The 26,561-nt window shown below is 61.0% G+C and overlaps 1 protein-coding gene and 1 non-coding gene across 2 annotated transcripts in view; one reads left to right on the top strand and one right to left on the bottom strand.

The window, feature by feature from the left end:
- Positions 1 to 1,636: 1,636 nt before the first annotated feature.
- Positions 1,637 to 1,718, top strand: TRNAL-UAG (transfer RNA leucine (anticodon UAG)). Its single transcript has one exon. It is a non-coding gene; the product is annotated as a tRNA-Leu (tRNA).
- Positions 1,719 to 1,932: 214 nt separating this feature from the next.
- Positions 1,933 to 26,561, bottom strand: part of POLR2A (RNA polymerase II subunit A) — a 37,985-nt gene continuing 13,356 nt past the window's right edge. The window contains exons 10-29 of the mRNA XM_072032187.1: positions 25,989 to 26,199; positions 23,354 to 23,563; positions 22,318 to 22,486; positions 21,961 to 22,055; positions 20,011 to 20,214; positions 18,712 to 18,934; positions 16,756 to 16,939; positions 15,293 to 15,464; positions 14,440 to 14,545; positions 13,243 to 13,448; positions 11,167 to 11,391; positions 10,697 to 10,943; positions 9,286 to 9,386; positions 9,096 to 9,200; positions 7,888 to 8,070; positions 6,066 to 6,269; positions 4,849 to 5,035; positions 4,040 to 4,153; positions 3,511 to 3,660; positions 1,933 to 3,412 (exon numbers count right to left, since the gene is read on the bottom strand). Coding sequence (XP_071888288.1) covers positions 2,256 to 3,412; positions 3,511 to 3,660; positions 4,040 to 4,153; positions 4,849 to 5,035; positions 6,066 to 6,269; positions 7,888 to 8,070; positions 9,096 to 9,200; positions 9,286 to 9,386; positions 10,697 to 10,943; positions 11,167 to 11,391; positions 13,243 to 13,448; positions 14,440 to 14,545; positions 15,293 to 15,464; positions 16,756 to 16,939; positions 18,712 to 18,934; positions 20,011 to 20,214; positions 21,961 to 22,055; positions 22,318 to 22,486; positions 23,354 to 23,563; positions 25,989 to 26,199 — 4,453 coding nt within the window. The 3' untranslated portion in view covers positions 1,933 to 2,255. The remainder of the gene's footprint in view (positions 3,413 to 3,510; positions 3,661 to 4,039; positions 4,154 to 4,848; positions 5,036 to 6,065; positions 6,270 to 7,887; positions 8,071 to 9,095; positions 9,201 to 9,285; positions 9,387 to 10,696; positions 10,944 to 11,166; positions 11,392 to 13,242; positions 13,449 to 14,439; positions 14,546 to 15,292; positions 15,465 to 16,755; positions 16,940 to 18,711; positions 18,935 to 20,010; positions 20,215 to 21,960; positions 22,056 to 22,317; positions 22,487 to 23,353; positions 23,564 to 25,988; positions 26,200 to 26,561) is intronic.

The following is a 26,561-nucleotide window of genomic DNA, read 5'->3' as shown; positions in this document are numbered from 1 at the left end:
TACACACACACCAAAAACTCTGAAACGTAGCCTAACACCCCCAAAACAGCACTCAAAAAAATACCCCCAAACTACACAACACACCCCCAACACACCCAGAGAAATACCCCCCAAAAAAACATATCCCAAATCACACACAACCATCCCAAAAACACACGCACAAAACCAAAATTGTACTCTGACACCCCCAAACCACGCAAAAACACCCCACAAACAGCAAAAAAAAAACACAAACACAAAATCACCCCAAAACCATCCCCACCCCCAAGCATGTTGGGGAGAGGATGCACCCTTGAGTCAAGGGATTTGGGGGGATTTCAGTAAAGCTTTCAACAGGGATACTAAGGGAAAAAATGTCCATTATAGAGCTAAAAAAATATAATTTGTTGTGTGAAAAACTGGCTGGGGGACAGGGCTCGAAGAGTCGTGGTAAATGGGGCTGCACCAGAGCCCGTCACCAGTGGGGTCCCCCCCAGGGCCCCATTTTGGGGCCAGTTCTCCTCAATAAGCAATTTGGACACAGGATGAGAAGGGGTTTTGAGCAAATTCACTGATGGCACAGAATTTGGAAGGGTTTTAGCTGAAAGAAAGAGATGGGCAGCCTCGAGCTGGTGGAAGCAAGGAAAATAAGGGATAAAAGGGACAAAACAAGGAGAAAAACAGCTCCGGGCTGAGCCTTTTGCTCATGAAGGGTCATCGAGGTATTAAAAATCACACCCATTAAAACGCTGCTGGGGGTGCTGCCCCCCAGCTCAGCAGCCATGAGTTAGGTGAGTTGGAACAGCCGACCAAAAACACCCAAAGAGTGCTTTTCTACCATTTTTCTGGGTGTAAACGATGGGGATTTGGGTCAGAGGGGTGCTGGCTTTGTGCAAAGATCACTGAGTACCTGCCTCTGGGGAGCTCTATAATTAATTCAAAGCATAAGAAAGGAGAAAAAAAGGGGGAAAAGGGAGAAATTAAAGGGTTGAAGAAAGGAAAAATTGTACGTAGATGGTACAGAGGAGCATCGAGTGGGTTGTGAAGCTGCAGTACTCAGGAGGAAACGGGAGGGGATCGGGTGTTGGGGAATAGGGAATAAAAGGCTGTGGTGTATTTACTATATTTATGGTACATTTATGGTATATTTACTATATTTATGGTATATTTACGGTATATTTACGGTACATTTATGGTATATTTACTATATTTATGGTATATTTACGGTACATTTATGGTATATTTACTATATTTATGGTATATTTATGGGATATTTACTATATTTACGGGATATTTACGGGATATTTACGGGATATTTACGATATATTTTTTATGATATATTTTCTGTAACGCGCTCACAAATAAAACACAAATAAATCACATTTTTTTTGTGTTTTTTTTTTAATTTGTGTTTTTTATTTGAAGCTGTTTTATTTGTGCGATCCCAAATAAAACAGCTTCACAGAAAACCTTGTCTGAAGACAATTATTTGCGATTTTTCCCAGGCAAAACCAACCCGAGGGTGCAAAGCCGCGGCGGGACTCGAACCCGCGGCCCCCGGCTCCCACCCCCCCTCACCCCCCCGGCCCCGCCCCCTTTGGGACCTGGCCCCGCCCCCCCAGAGGCGACCCCCGCGGGCGGGGCTGGGCGGGCGCGCGGTAGCGTGGCCGAGCGGTCCAAGGCGCTGGATTTAGGCTCCAGTCCCCGCGGGGACGTGGGTTCGAATCCCACCGCTGCCAGCGGGGCGACGCCCCCATTTTGGGCCCCCCAAAATGGTCTGTGCGGGGAGGGGGGGGGGGGTTACGAGGGTGGTGTAAAGGGGGGGGGGAGCCCGGGGAGGAAAGGGGGTGGGGGTGCCCAGGGAGGATTGGGGTCAGGGGACCTTAAGGAAAAATGGGGTCTGGGGGGGGGCCCAGCACACTGCCCCCACCCCAAAACAGGCACAGACCAAGCTGAAAATTACTAAAACCTTTATTATTCCCAAAAGTGAAGTTACAATCGTTTTCCCCAAGAACATCAAAGAACCGAAGTGAAGGTGGGGGGGGGGTAAAGGACCCCCCCCGCCCCCAAATGCCACCACCGTGGGGTTCCCCACGTCCCTCCCCCCTCCCTTAATTCCCCCTAATTAACTACCGACACCCATAAATTACACCTCGCCAAGAACCAGCGGCCCCACGGGGACGGGGGGCCACAGCCCCGGCCCCCAAGGACAGGGGAAGCCTCCCCTGCCCGCGCCCCACACTTGGGGGGCAGCCCCCCAGCCTGCACCCCCCGGCTCAGTTGTCCTCGTCGCTGTCGTCGGGGCTGATGGCGGGGCTGGTGAGGCTGTAGGTGGGCGACGTGGGGCTGTAGCCGGGGGACGTGGGGCTGTAGGTGGAGCCCTTGGGGCTGGTGGGGCTGTAGGTGGGCGAGGTGGGGCTGTACTTGGGGCTGGTGGGGCTGTAGGTGGGGGATGTGGGGCTGTACTTGGGGCTGGTGGGGGTGTAGACGGGCGAGGTGGGGCTGTAGGTGGGGGACGTGGGGCTGTACTTGGGGGTGGTGGGGCTGTAGGTGGGGGACGTGGGGCTGTATTTGGGGCTGGTGGGGCTGTATTTGGGGGATGTGGGGCTGTACTTGGGGCTGGTCGGGGTGTACTCGGGGGAGCTGGGGCTGTAGCTGGGGCTGGTCGGGGTGTACTTGGGGCTGGTGGGGCTGTAACTGGGGCTGCTGGGGCTGTAGCTGGGGCTGCTGGGGGTGTAGGTGGGAGACTGCGGGGTGTAGCGGGGGCTGGATGGGGAGTAACTGGGGCTGGTGGGGCTGTAACTGGGAGAGGTGGGGCTGTAGCTGGGGGACGTGGGGCTGTAGTTGGGCGAAGTCGGGGTGTAGTTGGGGCTGGTGGGGCTGTAACTGGGAGAAGTCGGGCTGTAACTGGGGCTGGTCGGGGTGTAGTTGGGCGAGGTGGGGCTGTAGTTGGGGCTGGTTGGGCTGTAACTGGGCGAGGTGGGGCTGTAACTGGGAGAAGTCGGGCTGTAGCTGGGAGAAGTGGGGCTGTAGCTGGGGGATGTCGGGCTGTAACTGGGAGACGTGGGGCTGTAGCTGGGGGATGTCGGGCTGTAACTGGGAGAAGTCGGGCTGTAACTGGGGGAGGTGGGGCTGTAGCTGGGCGAGGTCGGGCTGTAACTGGGAGAAGTGGGGCTGTAACTGGGCGAGGTGGGGCTGTAGCTGGGCGAGGTGGGGCTGTAGCTGGGCGAGGTTGGGCTGTAGCTGGGAGAAGTGGGGCTGTAACTGGGAGATGTCGGACTGTAGTTGGGGCTGGTGGGGCTGTAACTGGGAGAAGTCGGGCTGTAACTGGGCGAGGTGGGGCTGTAACTGGGGCTCTGCGGGGTGTAGCCCCCGGGCGAGCGGGGCTCGTAGGCGGGCGACGTGGGGCTGTAGCTGGGGGACATGGCCCCGCCTGCGGGGGAGGAGGAGGAGGAAGAGGATGAAGAAGAGGAGCCCCGGGGGGAGGGGTGGGGGGGTCCCACGGCCCCCCCCGGGGCGGGGGGCACTCACCTGGGGAGGGGATGTAGGGGCTGGAGGGGCCGGGGGAGCCCGGGGAGCCGGGGGTGGGCGACCAGGCGGGCGAGTAGCCGGGGCTGAAGCCGCTGGCGTCCGAGGCGGCGCTGGGGGAGAAGCCGGCCCCCCCGGGGGTCATGCCGCTTCCTGGGGGGGGGGCACAGAAAGGGGTGAGAGGGGGGTGGGGGGAGCACCCCGGGGGGGCGCAGAGCCCCGTGCCCCCCCCTCCCGAGGCACCCCAGGGACTCACAATGGGTTCCCGAAGTGCCCCATCTGCCCATGGAGCCCCCCCACCCGTTAATTCCCCCCCCCCAACCCCCAGTGCCCCCCAGCAGGGCCTGGAGACCCCCATCAACCCCCCCCCAGACCCCAAACCCACCCCATGGCCCCCTACAGCCCCCCAGAGACCCCAAGAGCCCCCCAAATCCACCCCAGCGGCCACCAAGGGCTGTGCCCAAGCCCCCCAACACCCCCCAGCCCCCCCCCCAACACCCCATTACCCCCCCCCCAGCCCCCCGGCACCCACCGACACTGGGGGACCAGGCCCCGTAGGCGGGGGTGGCTCCCTGGTTCCAGGGGGTCATGGCGGGGGACATGGCCCCCATGGGGCTGGGCGCCGAGCCGAAGAACATCCCGGTGGCTGTGGGGGGGGGGGGGGGGGGGAAGGGGTTAAGCACGGGGGGGTCGCCCCCCTCGGGGCACGGGGACACCCCGCAGACCCCGGGGTTTGGGGAGACCCCAGCGTCCGGGTCACCCCAACCCCACTGCAAGGACCCAGGTGTCTGGGACACCCCCACCCCAACCGAGGGGACCCCAAAATCCAGCTCCCTTGGGGACCCCAATACCAAGGGCCCCCCAATCCCAAACAAGGGAACCCCAAAATCCAGGTCCCTTGGGACCCCAATGTCCGGGCTCCCCCAGTCCCAAACATGGGCACCCCGATGTCCAGGTCACCCCAATCCCAACCAAGGGGACCCCAACATCCAGTTCCCTTGGGGACCCCCCATGTCTGGGCCCCCCCAGTCCCAAACGTGGGGACCCCAATGTCCAGGTTCCTTGGGGACCCCAATGTCTGGCCCCCTCCCCAACCCAGGGGACCCTGATGTCCGGGTGACCCCAATCCTAACCAAGGGGACCCCAACATCCAGCTCCCTTTGGGACCCCAATGTCTGAGCCCCCCCCACCCCACCACGGCACCCCCAGCCCCAAAGTCCCCCCAACCCCCTGGATCCCACCCAAACCACCTCCAATCCCCCCTCCACCTCCTCCCCATCCCCCTGAGACCTCCTGGGGCCCTTTTGGGGTCCCCCTGCCCCCCCTTTTTGGGGCACTCACAGCCTCCGACGCCGAGCCCGGGGATGGCGCTGGGGATCTCCATGCCGTGCTTGCATTTTTCGGCGTCCAGCAGGAGGTCGAAGCAGCCGGTGCCGGCGGGGGCCAGCTGCCCCAGCATGATGTTCTCCGACACCCCCTTCATGGGGTCGCTCTCCCCGTGCGCCGCCGCCTCCATCAGCACGTCCACCTGAAAGACCCCAAAAAAAAGTCAGACACCCCGGGGGGTGTCCCCATACGGGGAGCGTTTGGGGGTGGGGTGCTCAAATCCGGCCCTAAAGGGGTCGGGGTGCTCCCAGCGGGGTGGCCCCAAAAGCACCGCGGTGCTTGGAAGACCTCTGGGTAAAGGTGAGACCCCGAAACGAGCCCAGCGCCCCCAAACCCACAGCCCGGGACACCCCCAAAGTTCAAGTGGGGTGTCCCCAAACTTGCCCAGGCACCCCAAGATCCCCCCCCGCTGCAAGCCCAGCACCCCAAACCTGAGCCCAGCAGCCCCCGAAGTGGCCCAGCAGCACCCCCCAGCCTCATTCCCACCCCATAGGGCCCCCGAACCCCCCCATTCCCATTCCCTGTCCCATCCCCACCCCATAGGACCCCCAAATCCGCCCCCCTCCAGCCCCATCCTCCCCCCATAGGACCCCCAAATCCACCACCCCCATTCCCCATCCCCACCCTGTAGGACCCCTGCATCCCCCCCCAGCCCAATCCCCACCCTGTAAGATCCCCAAATCCTTCCCCCCATAGGACCCCTGGACCCCCCGCATTCCCATCCCGTAGGGCCCCTAAATCCCCCCTGCATCCCCGTCCCACCCCTGAAACCCTCCCCATTCCCATTCCCTGTCCCATCCCCACCCCATAGAACCCCCAAATCCAGCACCCCCATCCCAATCCCCATCCTGTGGGACCCCCAACTCCCCTCCCCCCCTGTAGGCCCCCAAATTCCACCCCCAGCCCCACTCCCACCCCACAGCCCTCCCAACACAGCCCCCAGTCCCATTCCCACCCCGTAGGACCCCTGAACCCCCCCCACCCCCCTTCCCACCCCGTAGGACCCCAAATCCCCCCCTGCATCCCCATCCCACCCCATAGGACCCCTGAACCCCCCCCCATTCCTATTCCCACCCCATAGGACCCCCAAATCCCCCCCCCATCCCCCCCTTCCCACCCCGTAGGACCCCTGCATCCCCCCCCCGGGACCCCCAAATCCCCCCTCCTCGCACCGTCTCCTCGAAGGAGCACTTCATGAGGGGCCCGGTGTCCTGGCGGTTGACGCCGTGGCGGGTGATGGCCATGAGGTGGCCGCGGGAGGTCATGGTGTCACACAGCAGCGCCAGGTGCCGGTAGTTGACGTAGGAGCCGTCGAAGGAGATGACGTGGTACAGCTCCCGCTCCAGCGCCTTGCGCACCGCCTCGATGCCCAGCACCTGCGGGGGCACCCAAGGGTGCTCAGCCACCCAAAGGGCTCAGGGCACCCCTGCTCGCAGCTCCCTGGGCACCCATGGGTGCTCCAAGTCACCCCAAGGCTCCGCATCCCACTGCTCGCAGCTCCCACTCAGCACTTGAGGGCACCCAAGGGTGCTCAGCCACCCCGCGGCTCCACAGCCCCCTGCTCGCAGCTCACTGGGTACTGCCTCGGGCACCCATGGGTGCCCCAAGTCACCCTGAGTCTCTCTATCCCCCTTGCTCACAGCTCTCACCCAGCACTTGAGGGCACCCAAGGGTGCTCAGCCACCCAAAGGGCTCGGCACCCCCTGCTCGCAGCTCCCTGGGCACCGCCTTGGGCACCCATGGGTGCTCTGAGTCACCCTGAGGCTCTGCATCCCCCTGCTCACAGCTCCCACCCAGCACTTGAGGGCACCCAAGGGTGCTCAGCCACCCAAAGGGCTCATGGCACCCCTGCTCGCAGCTCCCTGGGCACCGCCTTGGGCACCCATGGGTGCTCTGAGTCACCCCAAAGGCTCAAAGCACCCCTGCTCACAGCTTCCTGGACAGCCATGGGTGCCCCAAGTCACCCCGAGGCTCTCCATCCCCCTTGCTCACAGCTCCCACCCAGCACTTGAGGGCACCCAAGGGTGCTCAGCCACCCCGCGGCTCCACAGCCCCCTGCTCACAGCTCACTGGGTACTGCCTCGGGCACCCATGGGTGCCCCAAGTCACCCTGAGTCTCTCTATCCCCCTTGCTCACAGCTCTCACCCAGCACTTGAAGGCACCCAAGGGTGCTCAGCCACCCAAAGGGCTCGGCACCCCCTGCTCGCAGCTCCCTGGGCACCGCCTTGGGCACCCATGGGTGCTCTGAGTCACCCTGAGGCTCTGCATCCCCCTGCTCACAGCTCCCAACCCAGCACTTGAGGGCACCCATAGGTGCTCAGCCACCCCACGGCACCACAGCCCCCTGCTCACAGCTCCCTGGGCACCACCTCTGGCACCCATGGGTGCTCCAAGTCACCCCAAGGCTCCAAATCCCCCTGCTCATAGCTCCCTGGGCACCCATGGGTGCCCCAAGTCACCCCAAAGGGGAACCACCCCCGTTCCCAGAGCCAGGGGTGCACCCATGGGTGCCCTGAATCACCCCCAAAGCCCCCCCCCTTGCTCACAGCTCCCTGCCCAGCACTTGTGGGGCACCCACGCTCCAGGAGCCCACTGGGGCACCCATGGGTGCCCCGAATCACCCCAAAAGGCCCAAAGGGGGGCACCCATGGGTGCCCCGAATCACCCCAAAGGGGAATCAGCCCCGCTCCCGGAGCCAACGGAGCACCCACGGGTGCCCTGAATCACCCCAAAGGGGAACCTCCCCCACTCCCGGAGCCAGGGGGGCACCCATGGGTGCCTCAAATCACCCCAAAGAGGAATCAGCCCCACTCCCAGAGCCCATGGGGGCACCCATGGGTGCCTCAAATCACCCCCAAAGGCCCAAAGGGGAATCAGCCCCACTCCCACAGCCCATGGGGGCACCCACAGGTGCCTCAAATCACCCCAAAGGGGAACCACCCCCACTCCCGGAGCCAGCGGAGCACCCACGGGTGCCAGGCCGCCCCACTCACGGTGAAGATCTCCACGATGTCGTTGGAGGTGGTGCGCACGGGGTCCACGTCCTTCTCGCTCAGCACCCGCATGAGGCTGACGCCGTCGGTCTCCAGGATCCACTCCTGCAGCGCCTTGAACTCGCCGTCCTCCGTGATGATGATGCGCTTCTTGTTGTCCGTCTGCGGCAGGTGCATGTACACCTGCGGGGGGAGGGGGTCAGCGGCACCCATGGGTGCCCTCCGGGGGGCTGGGGGGCACCCTGGGGGCCTCGCGGATGGGTATGGAAAGGGATGAGCCGGGGCTGCTGTGCGGAGAACTTCGGGTGCTGCTGGGGTGCAGGAAGGGCAGCGGGGTGCACTGAGCACCCATGGGTGCTGCTGGGGGCCGGGGGAACACCCAGGTACCCAAGAACCTTGTAGGGTTCCTATAGGAACCACCATGAGCACCCATGGGTGCTGCTGGGGATGCGGGGAGCATCCCAGGTGCCCAAAAACCTTGTAGGGTTTCTAAAGGAACCACCATGAGCACCCATGGGTGCTGCTGGAGACCCAGGGAACACCCAAGGTGCCCAAGCACCTCATGAGGTTCCCATAAGCACCACCACAAGCACCCATGGGTGCTCATGGGTACCCAGGGAACACCCCAGGTGCCCAATAACTTTGTAGGGTTCCTAAAGGAACCACCACAAGCACCCATGGGTGCTGCTGAGTACCCAGAGGAACGTCCCAGGCACCCAGAGGAATGCCTCAGGCATCCAAACACCTCATGGGGTTCCTGCAGGCACCCCACGAGCACCCATGGGTGCTCCCAGGTACCTGGAGGAACACCCCAGGCACCCAAGCACCTTCTGGGATTCCTACAGGCACCACCACGAGCACCCATGGGTGCTCCCTGGTACCTGGAGGAACATCCTAAGCACCCAAGCACCTCACGGGGTTCCTACAGACACCCCCATGAGCACCCTCGACCTCCTAGAAGTCCCATTCGAGACCCCCTACCCACCCCCAGCCACCCATGGAGGCTTTGGGCACCCATGGGTGCTCCCCAGCCACCCACAGCAGCACCCTGCGCCCCCACACCCCTTTGGGTGCGTGTCCCAAACCTCCCAAACCCACCCCGTGGAGTCCTCCGCGCACCCCTAGTGACACAAGGGGCACCTGGGGACACCCTTAAGGGACACGAGGGGCACCCGGGGAGCACCCATGGGTGCTGCACGGCCCCGCACCTTGCTGATCTGCTCGATGCCCTGCAGCGTCATGTCGGTCAGCATGTTGGACTCGATGCAGCGCAGGAAGACGTCGTCGTCCATCTTATCCACCACCTCCTCCTCCTGGGGGCAGCCGGGGGGGTGACACCCTGCCCGCCCCCCGCCCCGAGCACCCAAGGGTGCCGCCCCAGCACCCCCCCGCCCTGACCTCCTGCATCTTGTTCTCGTCGCTGTTCATGATGCGGATGCGCAGCACCAGCTTCTCGGCGTTGTCGTCGTTGAAGATGCAGTTCAGGTCATCCCCAAAACCTAAAAAAAATTTGGGGGGGGGGGGGGGGGGGTCACCACGCTGCCCCCCAGCACCCACCCAGGACCCCCGGGGTACCCCCAAGGTCCCCGCGGTGCTCTCCGTGTCCCCTGGGACCCCCCGGTGTCCCCCCCTCAGTCACTGCAGGACCCCCCCAGCACCCCAAATCCCCCCGTATGACCCCCAATCTCCCCCAGTGTTCCCCTCAATGCTTCCCCAAAACCCCAACACCCCCCATAATGCCACCCCAAATCCCTAACGCCCCCCTCCAAGTCCCCAAATCCCCTCCAAATTGTCCCCAATTTTTCTCCAAAGCCCTCACAACGCCTCCAAATCTCCCCCAAATCGACCCCAAATCCCCCCCAGTACCACCAACATCCCCAAATCTCCCCCAGTGTTCCCTCTAATGCTCCCCCAATGCCCCCAAATCTCGTGTTCCCCCTAATGCTCCCCCCAAAGCCCCAACACCCCCAAATCTCCCCCCAATGCCCCCCAAAACGCTACCCCAAGTCCCCAACACCCCCCCCAAAGTTGCCAAATCCCCTCCAAATTGTCTCCAAATTTCCCCCAAAGCCCCAACACCCCCAAATCCCCCCTAAATCTCCCCCCAATGCCCCCAAATCTCCCCCAGTGTTTCCCCTAATGCTCCCCCAAAGCCCCAACATTCCCAGATCTCCCCAAATCTCCCCCAGTGCTCCCCTAATGCTCCCTCAAAGCCCCAAATCACCCCCCAAAACCCCCAAATCCCCGTGTTCCCCCTAATGCTCCCCCAAACTCCCCCAACGGCCCCAAATCCCCCCACGTTCTCCCTAATGCTCCTCTAAAGCCCCAAATTGCCCCCCAATGCCCCCAAATCCCCCCATGTTCCCCCTAATGCTCCCCTAAAGCCCCCAAGTCGCCCCCCAACACCCCGCAATCTCCCCTAATTGCCTCCCAACACCCCCCAATCTCCCCTAATCACCCCCCAACGCCCTCTAATCTCCCCTAATCGCCCCCCAACGTCCCCCAATTGCCCCTAATCACCCCCCAATCTCCCCTAATCCCCCCCAACACCCCCCATAATGCTCCCCCAAAGCCCCAAATCGCCTCCCAACGCCCCCCAATCTCCCCTAATTCCCCCAACGCCCCCCATAGTGCTCCCCTAAAGCCCCAAATCGCCCCCCAATGCCCCCTTAATGCTCCCCCCAAAGCTCCCAAATCCCCCCGTGTTCCCCCTAATTCTCCCCTAAAGCCCCCAAATCGCCCCCCAACCTCCCCCAATCGCCCCCCAACGCCCCCCAGCACCCCGAAACGCCCCCCCCGATGGCCCCACCGGCGTTGATCTTCTCGGCGATCTGCTCCATGGTGAGCTTGCGGTCCGTCATGTGCTTGCGGTCGAGCTCGACGCGCAGCAGCCAGGGCGAGATGCGGCTGACGTCGAAGTCGGGCATCTCGTAGTAGACGTTGACCCACTCCTGGTCCTCGGCCACCACCGTGCTCTGCGGGATGGGGTCGTAGTAGATGGCCGTGTTGGCCGTCACCTTGCGCAGCGTCGTGTGCTCCAGGCGGCACAGGATGTCCTGGGGGGGGGACACGGGGTTAGTGTGGGGGGCACGGGGACGGGGGGGGGATATGGGGACAGGGTGGGGACAGGGGGATGACGAGGGGACACGGGTTGGTACAAGGAGAGGAGGTTGGGGGACTGTGGGGACACAGCGGGGACACAAAACCCCACGGGACCACGCGGCCCCGGGGTCTCCCCCAGCCCCCCAGGACCCCCCCAGGATCCCCCCAGGACCCCACCTTGGCGCGCTCGGCGTCGCGGGCGCTCTGTCCCAGCAGGAAGACGGTGAGCGAGGGCGTTTTGGGCTTTTTGGAGATGTTGATGAGCTCCTTGAGGCGCGGCACGCCCAGCGTCACGTTTTTGGCCGAGACGCCGGCGTAGTGGAAGGTGTTGAGGGTCATCTGCGTGGCCGGCTCGCCCAGCGACTGCGCCGCCAGCGCCCCCACCATCTCCCCGGGGTGTGCCTGTGGGGGGGGGGACGCGTTAGGGGACCCCAAAGACACCCCCATGGTCCCTGATCCTGTCCCCAGTCTGGTCCCGAAACCCTGAGATCCAATCCCAGCATCTCCCCGGGGGGAGATGCGTCAGGGGACCCCAAAGCTGCCCCCGTGGTCCCTGATCCTGTCCCCAGTTTGGTCCCAAAACCCCACAGTCTGACCCCAACACGTCCCCGGGGTCCACCTGTGCAGATATGGCCCCAAAAAGAGACCCCAAAATCACCCCAATGGTCCCTGATCTGGTCCCAAAACCCTGAGATCCATCCCCAGCACCTCGCTGCGGTGTGCCTGCGGAGGGGGGGACACATTAGGGGACCCCGAAACTGTCCCCATGGTCCCTTATCCCATCCCCTGTCTGGTCCCAAAACCCTGAGATCCAACCCCAGCATCTCCCCAGGGTGCACCCATGGGGATATGGCCCCCGAAAGAGACCCTAAGGCCCCCGTGGTCCCTGATCCCGTCCCCAGTCTGGTCCCCAAACCCCACAGTCTGACCCCAACTTCTCCCCACGGTGCACCTGTGGGGGTATGGCCCCCAAAAGAGACCCCAAAATCACCCCCATGATCCCTGATCTGGTCCCAAAACCCTGAGATCCAACCCCAGCATCTCCCTGAGGTGCACCTGGGGAGATCCGGGGGACCACAGGACTCCAAAACCACTCTGATTGTCCCCAGTCTGGCCCCAAATCCCATGATCTAACCCCAGCATCTCCCTGGGGTGTACCTGGGGACACGTGGGGGACCACGGGACCCCAAAACCACCCTGGCTGTCCCCAATCTGGTCCCCAACCTGGTTGAACTTGGTCTTGATCTCCCCCAGCAGCCAGTCCGAGGCCTCCCCACTGAGGCTGAACTCCCCGAAGCCGCCCCAAAATCACCCCAAAGACCCTCAAACCCCCCTGTCCTCACCCCAAAGCCCCCCCAAAACCTCCCCAAAGCCCCCCCACTCACGATGCCCTGGTTGAACTTGGACCCGATCACCCCCAGCAGCCAGCCAAAAGCCTCCCTGCTGAGCCACAACTCCCCGAAGCCGCCCCAAAATCACCACAAACACCCCCTGAAATCACCCCAAAGACCCCCAAACCCCCCTGTCCTCACCCTAAAGACCCCCAAAAGCCCCCCAGCCCTCCCCAATTACGATGGCCTGGTTGAACTTGGACTTGATCTCCCCCAGCAGACAGTCTGAGGCCTCCCCACTGAGCCAGAACTCCCCGAAGACCCCGCAAAATCACCCCAAAGACCCTCAAACTCTCCTGTCCTCACCCCAAATCCCCCCAAATCCCCCCCAGTGCCCCCACTCACAATGGCCTGGTTGAACTTGGACTCGATCTCGCCCAGCAGCCAGTCTGAGGCCTCCCCACTGAGGCTGAACTCCCCGAAGCCCCTCCAAAATCACCCCCAACACCCCCAAACCCCCCTGTCCTCACCCCAAATCCCCCCCAAATCCCCCCCAGAGCCCCCACTCACGATGGCCTGGTTGAACTTGGACCCGATCTCCCCCAGCAGCCAGCCAAAAGCCTCCCTGCTGAGCCACAACTCCCCGAAGCCGCCCCAAAATCACCACTAAGACCCCCTAAAATCACCCCAAAGACCCCCAAACCCTCCTGTCCTCACCCTAAAGACCCCCAAAAGCCCCCCAGCCCTCCCCAATTACGATGGCCTGGTTGAACTTGGACTTGATCTCCCCCAGCAGACAGTCTGAGGCCTCCCCACTGAGCCAGAACTCCCCGAAGACCCCGCAAAATCACCCCAAAGACCCTCAAACTCTCCTGTCCTCACCCCAAATCCCCCCCAAATCCCCCCCAGAGCCCCCACTCACGATGGCCTGGTTGAACTTGGACTCGATCTCCCCCAGGAGCCAGTCGAAGGCCTCCCCGCTGAGGTGGAACTCCTCGGCCATGCGGCGGCTGCAGAGGGTGGCGCGCAGGTGGATGTTGAAGAGCAGCGTGGCGTTCTCCTGCGCCTGCCGGCTCAGGGGGTCCTCCCCGTTGACGATCACCAGCTTGCGGCTCAGCTCCTTCACCCCTGACATCGAGGGGGGGGTGAGGGAGCGCCCAGGACGCCCCCCCAGGAGGTCCCCGGCACCCTTCTGGGGGTCCCCAGGTGCCCGGAGAGCTGCTGGGGGCTCCCCCTCGGCAGCTTCCTGGGGGTTGGGGGGCTTTGAGTGCCCCGTTTCTGGGCTGGGGGGTCCCAGGTTGTGTTTTTGGGGGGGGTCCTGAGGCCCCCCAAGGCATTCCTGGGGGTCCCCAAGTGTCCCAAAATCTTCCTGGGGGTCCTCAAGGTCCTTCTGTGTGTCCCACAGTGCCCCAAAACCTTCTCGAGTGTCCCACAAGCTCCTTCTGTGTGTCCCAAAATTCCTCCCAAACCTTCCTGAGCGTCCCCAAGCTGACTCCTGAGGGTCTCCAAAAGACCCCAAACCTTCCTGGGGGTCCCCAGGTACCCCAAAACCTTCCTGGGGGTCCTCAAGCTCCTTTTCTGTGTCCCTAAATGCCCCCAACAACTTCCTGGAGGTCCCCAATTGCCCCCAAACCTCCCTGGGGGTCCCCAAATGCCCCAAAACCTTCCTGGGGTGTCTCCAAGCTGCTTCCTAACAGTCTGAGTACCCAAAAACCTTCCTAGGTGTCCCCCAAGTACCCCAAAAACCTTCCTGAGTGTCCTCAAAGTCCTTCTGTGTGTCTCACAGTGCCCCAAAACCTTCCTGGGGGTCCCACAAACTCCTTCTGTGTGTCCCAAAATTCCCCCAAAACTTTCCTGAGCGTCCCCAGGCTGATTCCTGAGGGTCTCCAAGTACCCCAAAACCTTCCTGGGGGTCCCCCAAGTGCCCCAAAACCTTACTGAGAGGGCTCCAAGCTGCTTCCTAGCAGTCTCCAAGTCCCCACACACCCCCAAGCCCTCCTCCTGGGCGTACACCAGCTCCTTGCGAGGGTCCCCAAATCCCCCAGCCCCTCTGTGGGGTCCATGGGTGTCCCGAGACCCCCCCAGCGCACCCGTGGGGGCTCAGGACCCCCCCACTCACCCTCCACCACCTTGACGGGGTGCAGGTCCGAGGGCAGGCGCGAGTTGATGTGGAAAATCTTCTGGGCGTTCCAGATCATGCGCAGCAGGTTACAGGGGAGCACCACCTGGAACGGGGGGCGGCACCCCAAAAACAGACATCAGCACCCCAAAAACCAGCTCAGTGTCCCCCCAAACCAGGTATCAGCTCCCCCTCCGAAAAAAACAGGGCCACAGGGATGCCTGAACCCCAAAAAGTGGGGGCCAGCCCCCTGAAATGGGGAGCCCAATTAGAGGGGACAGCTCCATCGAAGCTCCCCCCTGCAGGAGCACCCCAAAATCTGGGTGCTGGCAGCTCAATGCCCCCAGTTTGGGGGGGATTTTGGAACAGTAACCCCAAATCTAGGGGGCATGGAGAGAGTCAGCACCACCAGGGGCTTCTCCTTACCCCAAAATAAGAGGTGCTGGCTCCCCCCTGCCCTTAAAATGCACAGATTGTGCCCAAATATGGACGAGCACCCTAAAACAGGTGCTTAAACTGCACAAAGGGTCTGTAGGCTGTGGCTGCACCCCAAAAAGAGGACGAGGAGCAGGGGGTGGAACAGTAACCCCAAATCAGGGGGGCACGGAGAGGGTCAGGTTCCCCCTTATCCCAAAACTAAGAGGGTGCTGGCTCCTCTGTGCCCCTAAAACGCACAGATTGTGCCCAAAAAGGGGCGAGCACCCTAAAACGGGTGCTTACAGTGCACTGAAAAGTTCATGGCCTGTGGCTGCACCCCAAAAAGGGGACGAGGAGCAGGGGCAGCACCCCAAAACCCCCAAAAAGGGGCAGTGGCAGGGCTGGGGGGCCATGTGGGGTGCTGTGGGGTGCCGACCTTGCTGTCCCCCGTGGGGAAGATGACGCGCAGCACCTCGCGGTCCTCCCGCATCTTCTCGAACTCGCGCTCGAGCTCGTTCTGGATGTGGGCGTTGCTCAGCACCTCCTTGACCAGCTCCTCCTGCAGCGTGCGCCGCAGCGCCCGCTCGTTGGTGTAGTCGAACTTGAACCTGTGCGGGGACGGGGGAGCCCTCGGTGTGTGGGGTCACCCCCGCCACGGGGCCCTGAGCCGGGGAAGGAGAGGCTTGGGGACCCCAAAATGCGCCCAGTTCCAGGGAGGAGGAGATTTGAGACCCCAAAATGTGCCCAGTTCCAAGAAGGGACATCTTGGGGACCCCAAAATGTGCCCTGCTCTGAGGAAGAATGGCTTGGGAACCCCAATATAGGCCCAGTCCCAGGGAGAAGCATCTTTTGGACCCCAAAATGTGTCCAGTTCCAAGAAGGAGCAGCTTGGGGACCCCAAAATGGACCCAACTCCAGGGTGGAGAAGATTTGAGACCCCAAAACGTGCCCTGCTCTGGGGAGGGGCAGCTTAGGGACCCCAAAACGCTCCCAGTTCCAGGGAGGAGGAGATTTGAGACCCCAAAATGTGTCCAGTTCCAAGAAGGAACGGCTTGGGGACCCCAAAACGTGCCCTGCTCTGAGGAGGGGCAGCTTGGGAACCCCAATATGGTCCCAACTCCAGGGAAGGGCAGATTTGGGACCCCAAGATGTGCCCTGATCCAGGGAGGAACGGATCCAACTGCAGGGAAGAAGAGATTTGGGGCCCCAAAACATGCCCTGCTCTGAGAAGAAGAACTTGGGAACCTTAAAATGGGCCCAACTCCAGGGAAGGGCAGATGTAGGACCCCGAGATGTGCTCAAGGGGGTGAGACCCCAACGTGGTCCATCTCAGGGGAGGAGCAGCAGCTTTGGGAACCCAAAATGTGCCCCATTCCAGGGAGGATCATCTTGGGGACCCCAAAACAGACCCAACTGCAGGGAACAGGAGATTTGGGGCCCCCAAAACACGCCCTGCTCTGAGAATGAACAGCTTGGGAACCCCAAAATGGGCCCAACTTCAGGGAAGAGGATATTTGAGACCCCAAAATGTGCCCTTCTCAGGGGAAGAGCAGCTTGGAAACCCAAAAATGGGCCCAGCTCAATGGAAGAGTAGCTTTGGGACCCCAAAACGTGCCCAGTTCCAGGGAAGAGCATCTTGGGGACCCCAAAACGGACCCAACTGTGGGGAAGAAGAGATTTTGGACCCCAAAACATGCCCTTCTCTGAGGAGGGGCAGCCTGGGAACCTCAAGGTGGACCCAGCTCTATGGAAGAGCAAATTTGGGACCCCAAAAGGTGCCCAAAGCAGCAGGATTTCTGCAGAGGAGCATCTTGGGGACCCCAAAACAGACCCAAAACTGCAGCGAGGAGGGGATTTAGGACCCCAGAAGGTGGGGCGGGGTGTGTGTGGGGGGCTCACTTTTTCTCGAAGGCCTTGTTGGAGGGTTTGAGGGTGGCGAGGTTTTGGAACTCGACGCTCTCCCCGGCCAGCCCGTCCTCACCGTAGCGCAGCTGCACCACCTGGTTGATGGAGTTGCGCACGGTGGCGTCGTACTTCACCATCACCGACTCCATCGACTTGATCAGCCGCCGCTGGATGTACCCTGGGGGGGGGCCGGGGGCACCGTCAGGCATGGGGGGGCCAGGGGAAGGGCTTGGGGGTCCCTGAAGGGCGTCTGGAGACGGTTTGGGGGCATCCTGAGGAGTTTGGGGGTTCCTGAAGGACATCTGGGGAGAGTCTGGGGGTCCCTAAGAGGCATCTGGGGAGGGTTTGGGGGAGTCCTGAGGAGTTTGGGGGTCCCTGAGAGGCATCTGGGGAGGGTCTGGGGGAGTCCTGGGGACTTTGGGAGTCCCTGGAGGACATCTGAAGAGAGTTTGGGGGTCCCTGATGGACTCTAGGGGTCCCTAAGAACATTTGTAGAGGGCTTGGGGGTCCTTGAGGGGCATCTGGGGAGGGTTTGGGGGGATTTGGGGAGTTTGCAGGTCCCTGAAGGACATCTGGGGAGGGATTGGGGTTCCCTGAGGGACTCCAGGGGTCCCTAAGAACATCTGTGGAGGGCTTGGGGGTCCCTGAGGGGCGTCTGGGGAGGGTTTGAGGGATTCCTGGGGACTTTGGGGGTCCCTGGAGGACACCTGGGGATGGCTTGAGGGTCCTGGGGGACATCTGGGGATAGCTTAGGGGGCCCTGAAGGACTCTGGGATTCACTGGGGAACATCTGGGGATGGTTTGGGGGTCCCAGAGAACATCTGGGGACAATATGGGTGGTCCTCAAAGACTCTGGGGGTCCCCTGGAAGACATGTGGGGATTGTTTGGGTGTCCCAGGGAGCATCTGGAGATGGTTTGGGGGGTCCCGAAAGACTTTCTGGGGGTCCTGAAGGATACATAGGGATTGTTTGGGGGTCCTGGGGGATATCTGGAGATATCCCCCAGGATATCTCCAGTTTGGGGGGCCCCGAAGGACTCTGGGGTGCCCTGGGGGACATCTGGGGGATTATTTGAGGGTCCTTGGAGGACATCTGGGAATAGTTTGGGAGTCCTGAAGGACTTTGGGATCATCTGGGGGACATCTGAGGATCCTTTGGGTGGCCCTGAAGGATTCTGGGGTGCCCTGGGGGATATATGGGGATAGTTTGGGTGGCCCTGAAGGACTCTGGGGTCCCCTGGAGGACATCTGAGGATTGTTTGGGGATCCTGGGGGACATCTGGGGATAGTTTGGGTGGTCCTTAAGGATTTGGGGTTCCCCCTGGTGGACATCTGGGGACAGTCTGGGTGGTCCTGAAGGACTCTGGGGTCCCCTGGGGGACATCTGGGGATAGTTTGTGTGATTCTGAAGGACTTTGGGGTCCCCTGGGGGTAGTCTGGGGGGCCCTGAAGGATATATGGGGATTATTTGGGTGGTCCTGAAAGATGCTGGGGTCCCCTGAAGGGCATCTGGGGATTATTTGAGGGTCCTTGGAGGACATGTGGGGATAGTTTGGGAGTCCTGCAGGACTTTGGGATCATCTGGGGGACATCTGAGGATACTTTGGGTGGCCCTTAAAGACTCTGGGGTCCCCTGGAGGACATCTGAGGATTGTTTGGGGATCCTGGGGGACATCTGGGGATAGTTTGGGTGGTTCTGAAGGATTTTGGGGTCCCCTGGCGACATATGGGGATTATTTGGGTGGTCCTGAAAGATGCTGGGGTCCCCTGAAGGGCATCTGGGGATTGTTTGGGTGTCCTTGGAGGACATCCGGGGATAGTTTGGGAGTCCTGCAGGACTTTGGGATCAGCTGGGGGACATCTGGGGATTATTTGAGGGTCCTGGGGGACATCTGGGGATAGCTGGGCGGCCCCAAAGGATTTTGGGGTCCCCTGGGGGGGGGATGCTGACCGGTCTCGGCCGTCTTGACGGCGGTGTCGATGAGCCCCTCGCGGCCGCCCATGGCATGGAAGAAGAACTCGGTGGGCGTGAGGCCGGCCAGGTAGGAGTTCTCCACGAAGCCGCGGCTCTCGGGGCCGTAGTCGTCCTTGATGAAGTGGGGCAGCGTGCGGTGCTTGAAGCCGAAGGGGATGCGCTTGCCCTCCACGTTCTGCTGCCCCACCACCGCGATGACCTGCGGGGAGGGTGGGATCGGTCATTGGGGGGCCAAAACAAGAGCCCCCAGACCCCTGAGGCGCCTGGAGGGGTCCCAAAGGTACCTGGGGGGCGTTCTCCTGGTGCCCAGCACCATAAAGCTTCCCATAAAGACCCCACAGAGGTCCATAACCCCCCCCCCGAGGTCCACAAAACCCCACTGACATCCTCTTGACCTCCTCCAGACCCCACAGAAGCCCCCCGAGACCCCACAGAGCCCCCACTTACCTGGGAAGCATTCATCTTGGAGCCCACCAACACCACCAGATCCCCAAAAGACCCCAAAGAGGCACACAAAACCCCCCAGGAACCATCCCAACCCCCACTGAGATCCTCCTGCTCACCTCCAGAGCCCCCAAAAGCCCCCTGAGAACCCACAGAGCCCCCACGTACCTTGGAAATCTTCATCTTGGTGCACACCAGCACCACAACCTCCCATAAAGACCCCATAAAGGTCTATAAACCCCCATAGAGGTTCACAAAATCCCACTGAGAACCTCCTGACCACATCCAGACCCCACAGAAGCCCCCCCAAGACCCCCACGTACCTTGGAAAACATTGATTTTGAAGCTCTTGGTGCCCACCATCACCACAGCATCCCATAAAGACCCCACAAAGGTTCCCAAAACCCCCCAGGAACCCTCAACAAACCCCACTGAGAGCCTGCTGCCCACCTCCAGACCCCCAAGAAGCCCCCCAAGACCCCATAAAACCCCAGCATACCTTGGAGAACAATGATCTCGGAGCCCACCACCACTGCAGCCTCCCATAAAGACCCCATAAAGAGGTTCATAAAACCCCACAGAGGTCCACAAAACCCCACTGAGATCCTCCTGCCCACCTCCAGACCCCACAGAAGCCCCCCAAGACCTCACAGAGCCCCCACCTACCTGGAAAACGTTGACCTTGGAGCTCTTGGTGCCCACCAGAACCACAGCATCCCAAAAAGACCCCACAAAGGTTCCCAAAACCCCCGAGGAACCCTCAACAAACCCCACTGAGATCCTCCTGCCCACCTCCAGACCCCATAAAAGCCCCCAGAAGCCCCCCCGTACCTGGGAGATGTTGATCTTGGAGCCCTTGGCGCCCGACACCACCATGGACTTGAAGTTGTTGTACTCGGAGAGGGATTTTTGGGCGGAGGACCCCGTCTTGTCGCGGGCGTCGTTGAGGATGCGGTTCACCTGGTTCTCGAAGGTCTGCCGCAGCGTGTTCCCTGGCGTGGGCTCCAGCTCGTTGTTGTGAGCCTTCTCGATCACCTGTGACCCCAAAAGGTCAGCAGGGCACCCCAAAACCCCAGGGAGCGGTCCCCAAAACGCCCCCCCAAATCCCAGGGAGCAGCTCCCAAAAACCCTAGAGAACAGCCCCCCAAAATACCCCTAAAACCCTAGGAAATGGTCCCCCAAAATGCCTCCAAAACCCCAGGGAGTGGTCCCCAAAACCCTGGGGAGCAACCCCCCAAAACTGCCCCAAAACCCCAAGGAGCAGCCCCCCAAAACACCCCTAAAACCCTAGGAACTGGTCCTCAAAATGCCCAGGGAGCGGCCCCCAAAAACATCCCCCAAACCCCGGGGAGCAGACCCCAAAAAGCCCGAGGAGCAGCCCCCCAAAACACCCCTAAAACCCTAGGAACTAGTCCCCAAAATGCCCAGGGAGCAGCCCCAAAAATGACTCCAAAACCCCAAGGAGTGGTTCCCAAAACCCCAGGGAGCAGCCCCCGAAAACACACCTAAAACCCTAGGAACTGGTCCCCAAAATGCCCAGGGAGCAGCCCCAAAAATGTCTCCAAAACCCAGGGAGTGGTCCCCAAAACCCCAGGGAGCAGCTCCCAAAAACGCTGGGGAGCAGCCCCCCAAAACACCCCTAAAACCCTAGGAACTGGTCCCCAAAATGCCCAGGGAACGGCCCCCAAAACGCCCCCAAAACCCTGGGGAGCAGCTCCCAAAAAGCCCGAGGAGCAGCCCCCCAAAACACCCCTAAAACCCTAGGAACTGGTCCCCAAAAATGCCTCCAACACCCCAGGGAGTGGTCCCCAAAACCCTGGGGAGCAGCCCCCAAAACTCCCTCAAAACCCCAGGGAGCAGCCCCCGAAAACACCCCTAAAACCCTAGGAACTGGTCCCCAAAATTCCTGGGGAGCAGCCCCCAGAAACACCCCAACACCCCAGGGAGCAGCCCCCAAAAATGCCCCCAAGACCCCAGGTTGTGGTCCCCAAAATCCTGGGGATCAGCCCCCCAAAACACTCCCAAAACCCCAGGAACTGGACCCCAAAAACGCCCCCAAAAGCCCAGGTAACAGCCCCAAATCAGCCCAGAGGAAGCACCGAGCACCCCAAAACAGCACCAGGGATCCTCAAAGGGGCCTAAGGGAACAGGGAACACCCCAAATGCCTTGGGGACGCCCCAAAACTCTCCTGGCATCACCAGGGGTGCTCTTGAAACCCCAAAAGCATCCCAGAGCCACTGGAGATGGTCCAAAACGCCCAGGAGCACCCCAAAGTGTGCCAGGGTCAGTGAGTGCCCCAAAATGTCCCTATAGCATCAGTAGGGGACCCCAAAATCACCCAGGAGCCGCAAGAGGCACAGAAAAAGACGCCAAACCCTAAAAACTGCTGCTAAAGCCTCAGAATTCGGGGGGTCCCCCCCCAGGAACCTCAAATCCCACCCAGGGGATGCTCCAGCATCACCCAGACATCCTGAAGGGGACCCCAAACGCCCTGGGAATCCCTCGTATGTCCCAGGAGCCCCCCCCCAAATCCCAAGAGCAACCCCAAAAGCCCCTAAAGGCCTGGGGAGCCTTCCAAAGAACTCCCCAGAAGCCCTGGGGCCCCCCTAAATGCCCCGGGAGCCCCCCAAAAGGCCACCCTATAGTCTCAGGGGTGGCCCCAGAGCCCCCCCTCTGGCCATCCTAAAGCCTCAGGGGCCACCCCAAAACCTTTGAGGGCCACCCTATAGCCTCAGAGGCAACCCCAAAGCCCCAGGAGCCCCCCAAATCCCCCCCCCCACCTCGATGACATCCTGCTTGGCCTTCTTGATGGTGTTCTGGATGTCCTGGTACGTCTTCGCGTCCGCGATCGAGTCCCCGATGCCGATGGTGTGCCCTGGGGGCGGGATGGGGAAGGGGTCAGGGGGGGCGCTCCCCACCCCGGGGCATCCCCCCCTTAACTCCCGACCCTATAAGGGCCCAAAAACCAAGACCCCGATGCCAAGAAACGAGCCCAGCAGCCCCCCAAGCCCCCCCAAGCTCCCCAATTTCACCAGGAAACGCAGCTCTGAGGGGTTCCCCACACCCCCAGGACCCCGTTTTGACCCCAAAACGGGGCCGGGACCCCCCCGCGCCCCCCCGCCCCGTGCCCCACGGACCCTCGATGAGCAGCCAGTTGTTGATGACGGTCTGGATGTTGCTGTAGAAGAGGCGCGTGGTGTCGTGGCCCATCTCCAGGTAGGAGATGTGCACCAGCGAGCCGGCCGACGTGCCCAGGGACTTCTTGCACAGGATGCCCATGATCAGCTCCCCGTTCTCCACGATCACCTGCAAATAGGGCGGGGGGCTTCAGGGGGGGGGATCCGCACCCCCCCAGCACCTGGCACCCACCCAAGGGTGCCCCTGGGTTTCCTCCCAAAGCCCTCGGGATCCCTTCATCCGCTCGGCGCTTCCAAACCGAAACCCTGCAGCTCCCCAGAGCCACCCTAAATCCCCCCCAAAAGCCACCCCAAAAGCCCCCCAGACCTTCCCCATGTTCCCCCAACCACCCCAAAACCCCCCAGGCTGTCCCCATGTCCCCAAAACCACCCCCAGAACCAGCCCTATGTCCCCACAACAGCCCCAGAGCCGCTCCAAACCCCACAGACTGTCCCCACAGCCACCCCAGAGCTACCCCAAAAGCCCCCAAAGCCCCCCAAGACCATTCCCATGCCCCACAACCACCCCAGAGCCACCCCAATCCGTCCCTACATTCCCCCAGACTCCCCCGAGACCATTCCTGCATCCCCCCAACAACCCCTAGAGCCACCCCGAACCCCCCAGACCACCCTCATATTCCCCCAACCACCCCAAATCCCCCCAGACCGTCCCCACCTCCCACCCAGTCCCCCTACAGCACCCACCACCCACCCCAGTCTCGTACCCACAACCCCACAGAAGCCCCCTGCTCCTTCCACCCACCCCAAAACCACCCCAAACTCCCCCCAGGGCCTCTCCAAACCCCCCTCAGCTCCCCCCTAACCCCTTCCCGAGCACCCAAGGGTGCCTCCAGCCCCACACCTTGGTGTCCCCAAAACCCCTGCTCCTTCCACCCACCCCAAAACCACCCCAAAACCCCCCCAAAGCCTCTCCAACCCCCCTCAGCTCCCCCCCAACCCCCTCCCCGAGCACCCCAGGGTGCCCCCAGCCCCACACCTTGGTGTCCCCGGGGGAGATGTGCTTGTAGGGCCCGCTGTCCTCGTCGTCGGGGTGGGTGCTGTGTGTGCGGATGCAGTTGATGTGCCCGGGGATGATGAGGGAGAAGATTTGTTTCCCCGTCCACAGCGGCCGGGGTTTTAGGATGGCGGGCTGCGGCACCTTCCCGTCCCACGTCGACAGGAACATCAGCAGGTTCATCACCTCGCCCTGCGGGGGAAAAACCCTATAGCGGCCCCAAAAGGCACCCCGATACCCCCATGGGGCGGCACCGCCCCGGTAGGAGCCTGGTGGGGTGGTGCCGTGGCGGCCTCAAGTGTTTGTAAGGGGATGGGATGTCCCAAATGTACCCCAAATCCTACAAGCCACAACACAAAGGTGCTCCCAAAATGCCCTAAATTCACCCTGTAGGTCATGAATACCCCCAAAGCACCCCAAATCCTTTCTGCCACAGCTAAACGCAGTCCCAAAAAGCCCTAAATACATCCTAGAGGTCAGGGATGCCCCAAAACCACTCCAAATCCTACCTGCTATAGCTAAACATGTCCCCAAAATGACCTAAATACATCCTATAGACCTGGGATGCTCCCCAACAACCCCAAATCCTACCTGCCACAACACAAAGGTGCTCCTAAAATGCCCTAAATACATCCTACAGATCTAGGATGCCCCCAAAGCACCCCAAATCTTACCTGCCATAACCAAACGTGGCCCCAAAATACCCTAAATGCATCCTAGAGGTCAGGGATGCCCCAAAAGCACCCTGAATCCTACCTGACATAGCCAAACGTGCCCCCAAAATGCCCTAAATACATCCTACAGATCTAGGATGTCCCAAAAGCACCACAAATCCTACCTGCCGCAATGCAAAGGTGCTCCCAAAATGCCATAAACGCATCCTAGAGGTCAGGGATGCCCCCAAAGCACCCCAAATCTTACCTGCCATAACCAAACGTAGCCCCAAAATGCCCTAAATAAATCCTATAGGTCAGGGATGTCCCCCAACAACCCCAATTCCTACCTGCCACAACACAAAGGTGCTCCCAAAATGCCCTAAATGCATCTTACAGATCTAGAATGTCCCAAAAGCACCCCAAATCCTACCTGCCGCAATGCAAAGGTGCTCCCAAAATGCCCTAAATTCACCCTGTAGGTCATGAACGCCCCCAAAGCACCCCAAATCCGACCTGCCACAGCCAAACGCAGTCCCAAAAAGCCCTAAATACATCCTACAGATCTGGGATGGCCCAAAAGCACCCCAAATCCTACCTGCCGCAATGCAAAGGTGCTCCCAAAATGCCATAAACGCATCCTAGAGGTCAGGGATGCCCCAAAAGCACGCCAAATCCTTTTTGCCACAGCCAAACCCAGTCCCAAAAAGCCCTAAATATATCCTACAGATCTGGGATGCCCCAAAAGCACCCCAAATCCTACCTAATATAGCTAAACGTGTTCCCAAAATGACCTAAATACATCCTACAGATCTGGGATGCTCTCCAACAACCCCAAATCCTACCTGCTACAACACAAAGGTGCTCACAAAATGCCATAAATACATCCTACAGACCAGGGATGCCCCAAAAGCACCCCAAATCCTACATACCACAACATGAAGGTGCTCCCAAAACGCCTTAAATTCACCCTGGAGATCATGAATGCCCCCCAGAGCAACCTAAATCCTTTCTGCCATAACCAAACGTGCTCCCAAAAATGCCCTAAAAACACCCTACAGTTCAGGAATGTCCCTCCACATCCCCAATTCCTACCTGCCACAACACAGAGATGCTCCCTAAAGCCCCTGGGTCCACCCTAAAGCCTCCAGGGGCCACCCCAAAACATCACAGGGCCACCCTATAGCCTCAGTGGCCACCCCAAACCCTCTGAGGACCACCCCAAAGCCCTCAGAAGCTACCCTAAAGCCTCAGGGGGTACTGAGAGACACCTGAAATCCTCCAGGGACCACCCCAAAACCCCTGAGGGATACCCCAAATTCCTTGGAAGCTACCCTAAAGCCTCAGGGCCCATCCCAAATTCCTTGGAAGCTACCCTAAAGCCTCAGCGGGTACTGAGGACCACCCCAAAGCCCCCAGGGGCCACCCCAAAACCCCTGAGGGCTACCTCGAAGCCCTTGGAAGCTACCCTAAAGCCTCAGGGGGTACGGAGGGCCACCCCAAAACCCCCAAGAGCCACCCCAAAACCCTTGGAAGCTACCCTAAAGCCTCAGGGGGTACCAAGAGCTACCCAAAACCCTCCAGGGGCCACCCCAAAACCCTTAGAAACTACCCTAAAGTCTCAGCATGTACCGAGAGCCATCTGAAATCCTCCAGAGGCCACCCCAAAACCCTTAGAAGCTACCCTAAAGCCTCAGGAGGTACCGAGGACCATCTGAAATCCACCAGGGGCCACCCCAAAACCCCTGAGGGCTACCTCAAAGCCCTCAGAAGCTACCCTAAAGCCTCAGGGGGTACCGAGGGCCACCTGAAATCCTTCAGAGGCCACCACAAAACCCCTGGGGGATACCCTAAAGCCCTCGGAAGCCACCCTAAAGCCTCAGGAGGTATTTAGGGACACCCCAAATCCTGCGATGTCCACCCCAAATGCCCCGAGGACCACCCCAAATCCCGGGGGTGCTCACGCGCTCGAGGAAGACGTCGCGCTTGGTGAACTTGCGGACGGCGGTGAGTGTGTCCTGCACGATGCCCATGACGGGGCGGTTGGACTGCGGGGTGACGATCATGCGCGGCACCATGGCCAGCTCCTGGATCTCCGCCCGCGTCTCCAGCGACTGCGGCAGGTGCAGGTTCATCTCGTCCCCGTCAAAGTCCGCGTTGTACGGGGTGGTGACGCTGCGGGGGAAAGGGGGTGAGCTGGGGGGGGGGGCTTGGGGACGCGTCGCGGGGGGGTTTGGGGGCGTTAAAGTGGTTTTAGGGACGCTGGGGACACGTCACGGGGGGGTTTGGGGCATAGGGACAGGTGTGGGGATGTTAAAGTAGTTTTAGGGACACTGGGGACCTGTCACAGGGTGGGTTTGGGGCTCTGGGACAAATCTGGGGACATTGGGGCAGCTCTGGGGACATGGGGACACTGGGGATACATCACAGGGTGGGTTTGGGGACGTTAAAGTAGTTTTAGGGACACTGGGGACCTGTCACAGCGTGGGTTTTGGGGCATAGGGATGAGTTTGGGGACACTGGAGATGCACTAGGGT

Source organism: Anas platyrhynchos, chromosome 37, assembly GCF_047663525.1.
Source record: "Anas platyrhynchos isolate ZD024472 breed Pekin duck chromosome 37, IASCAAS_PekinDuck_T2T, whole genome shotgun sequence".
NCBI classification, from domain to species: Eukaryota; Metazoa; Chordata; class Aves; order Anseriformes; family Anatidae; genus Anas; species Anas platyrhynchos.
This window is presented reverse-complemented; position numbering and strand designations above follow the sequence as displayed.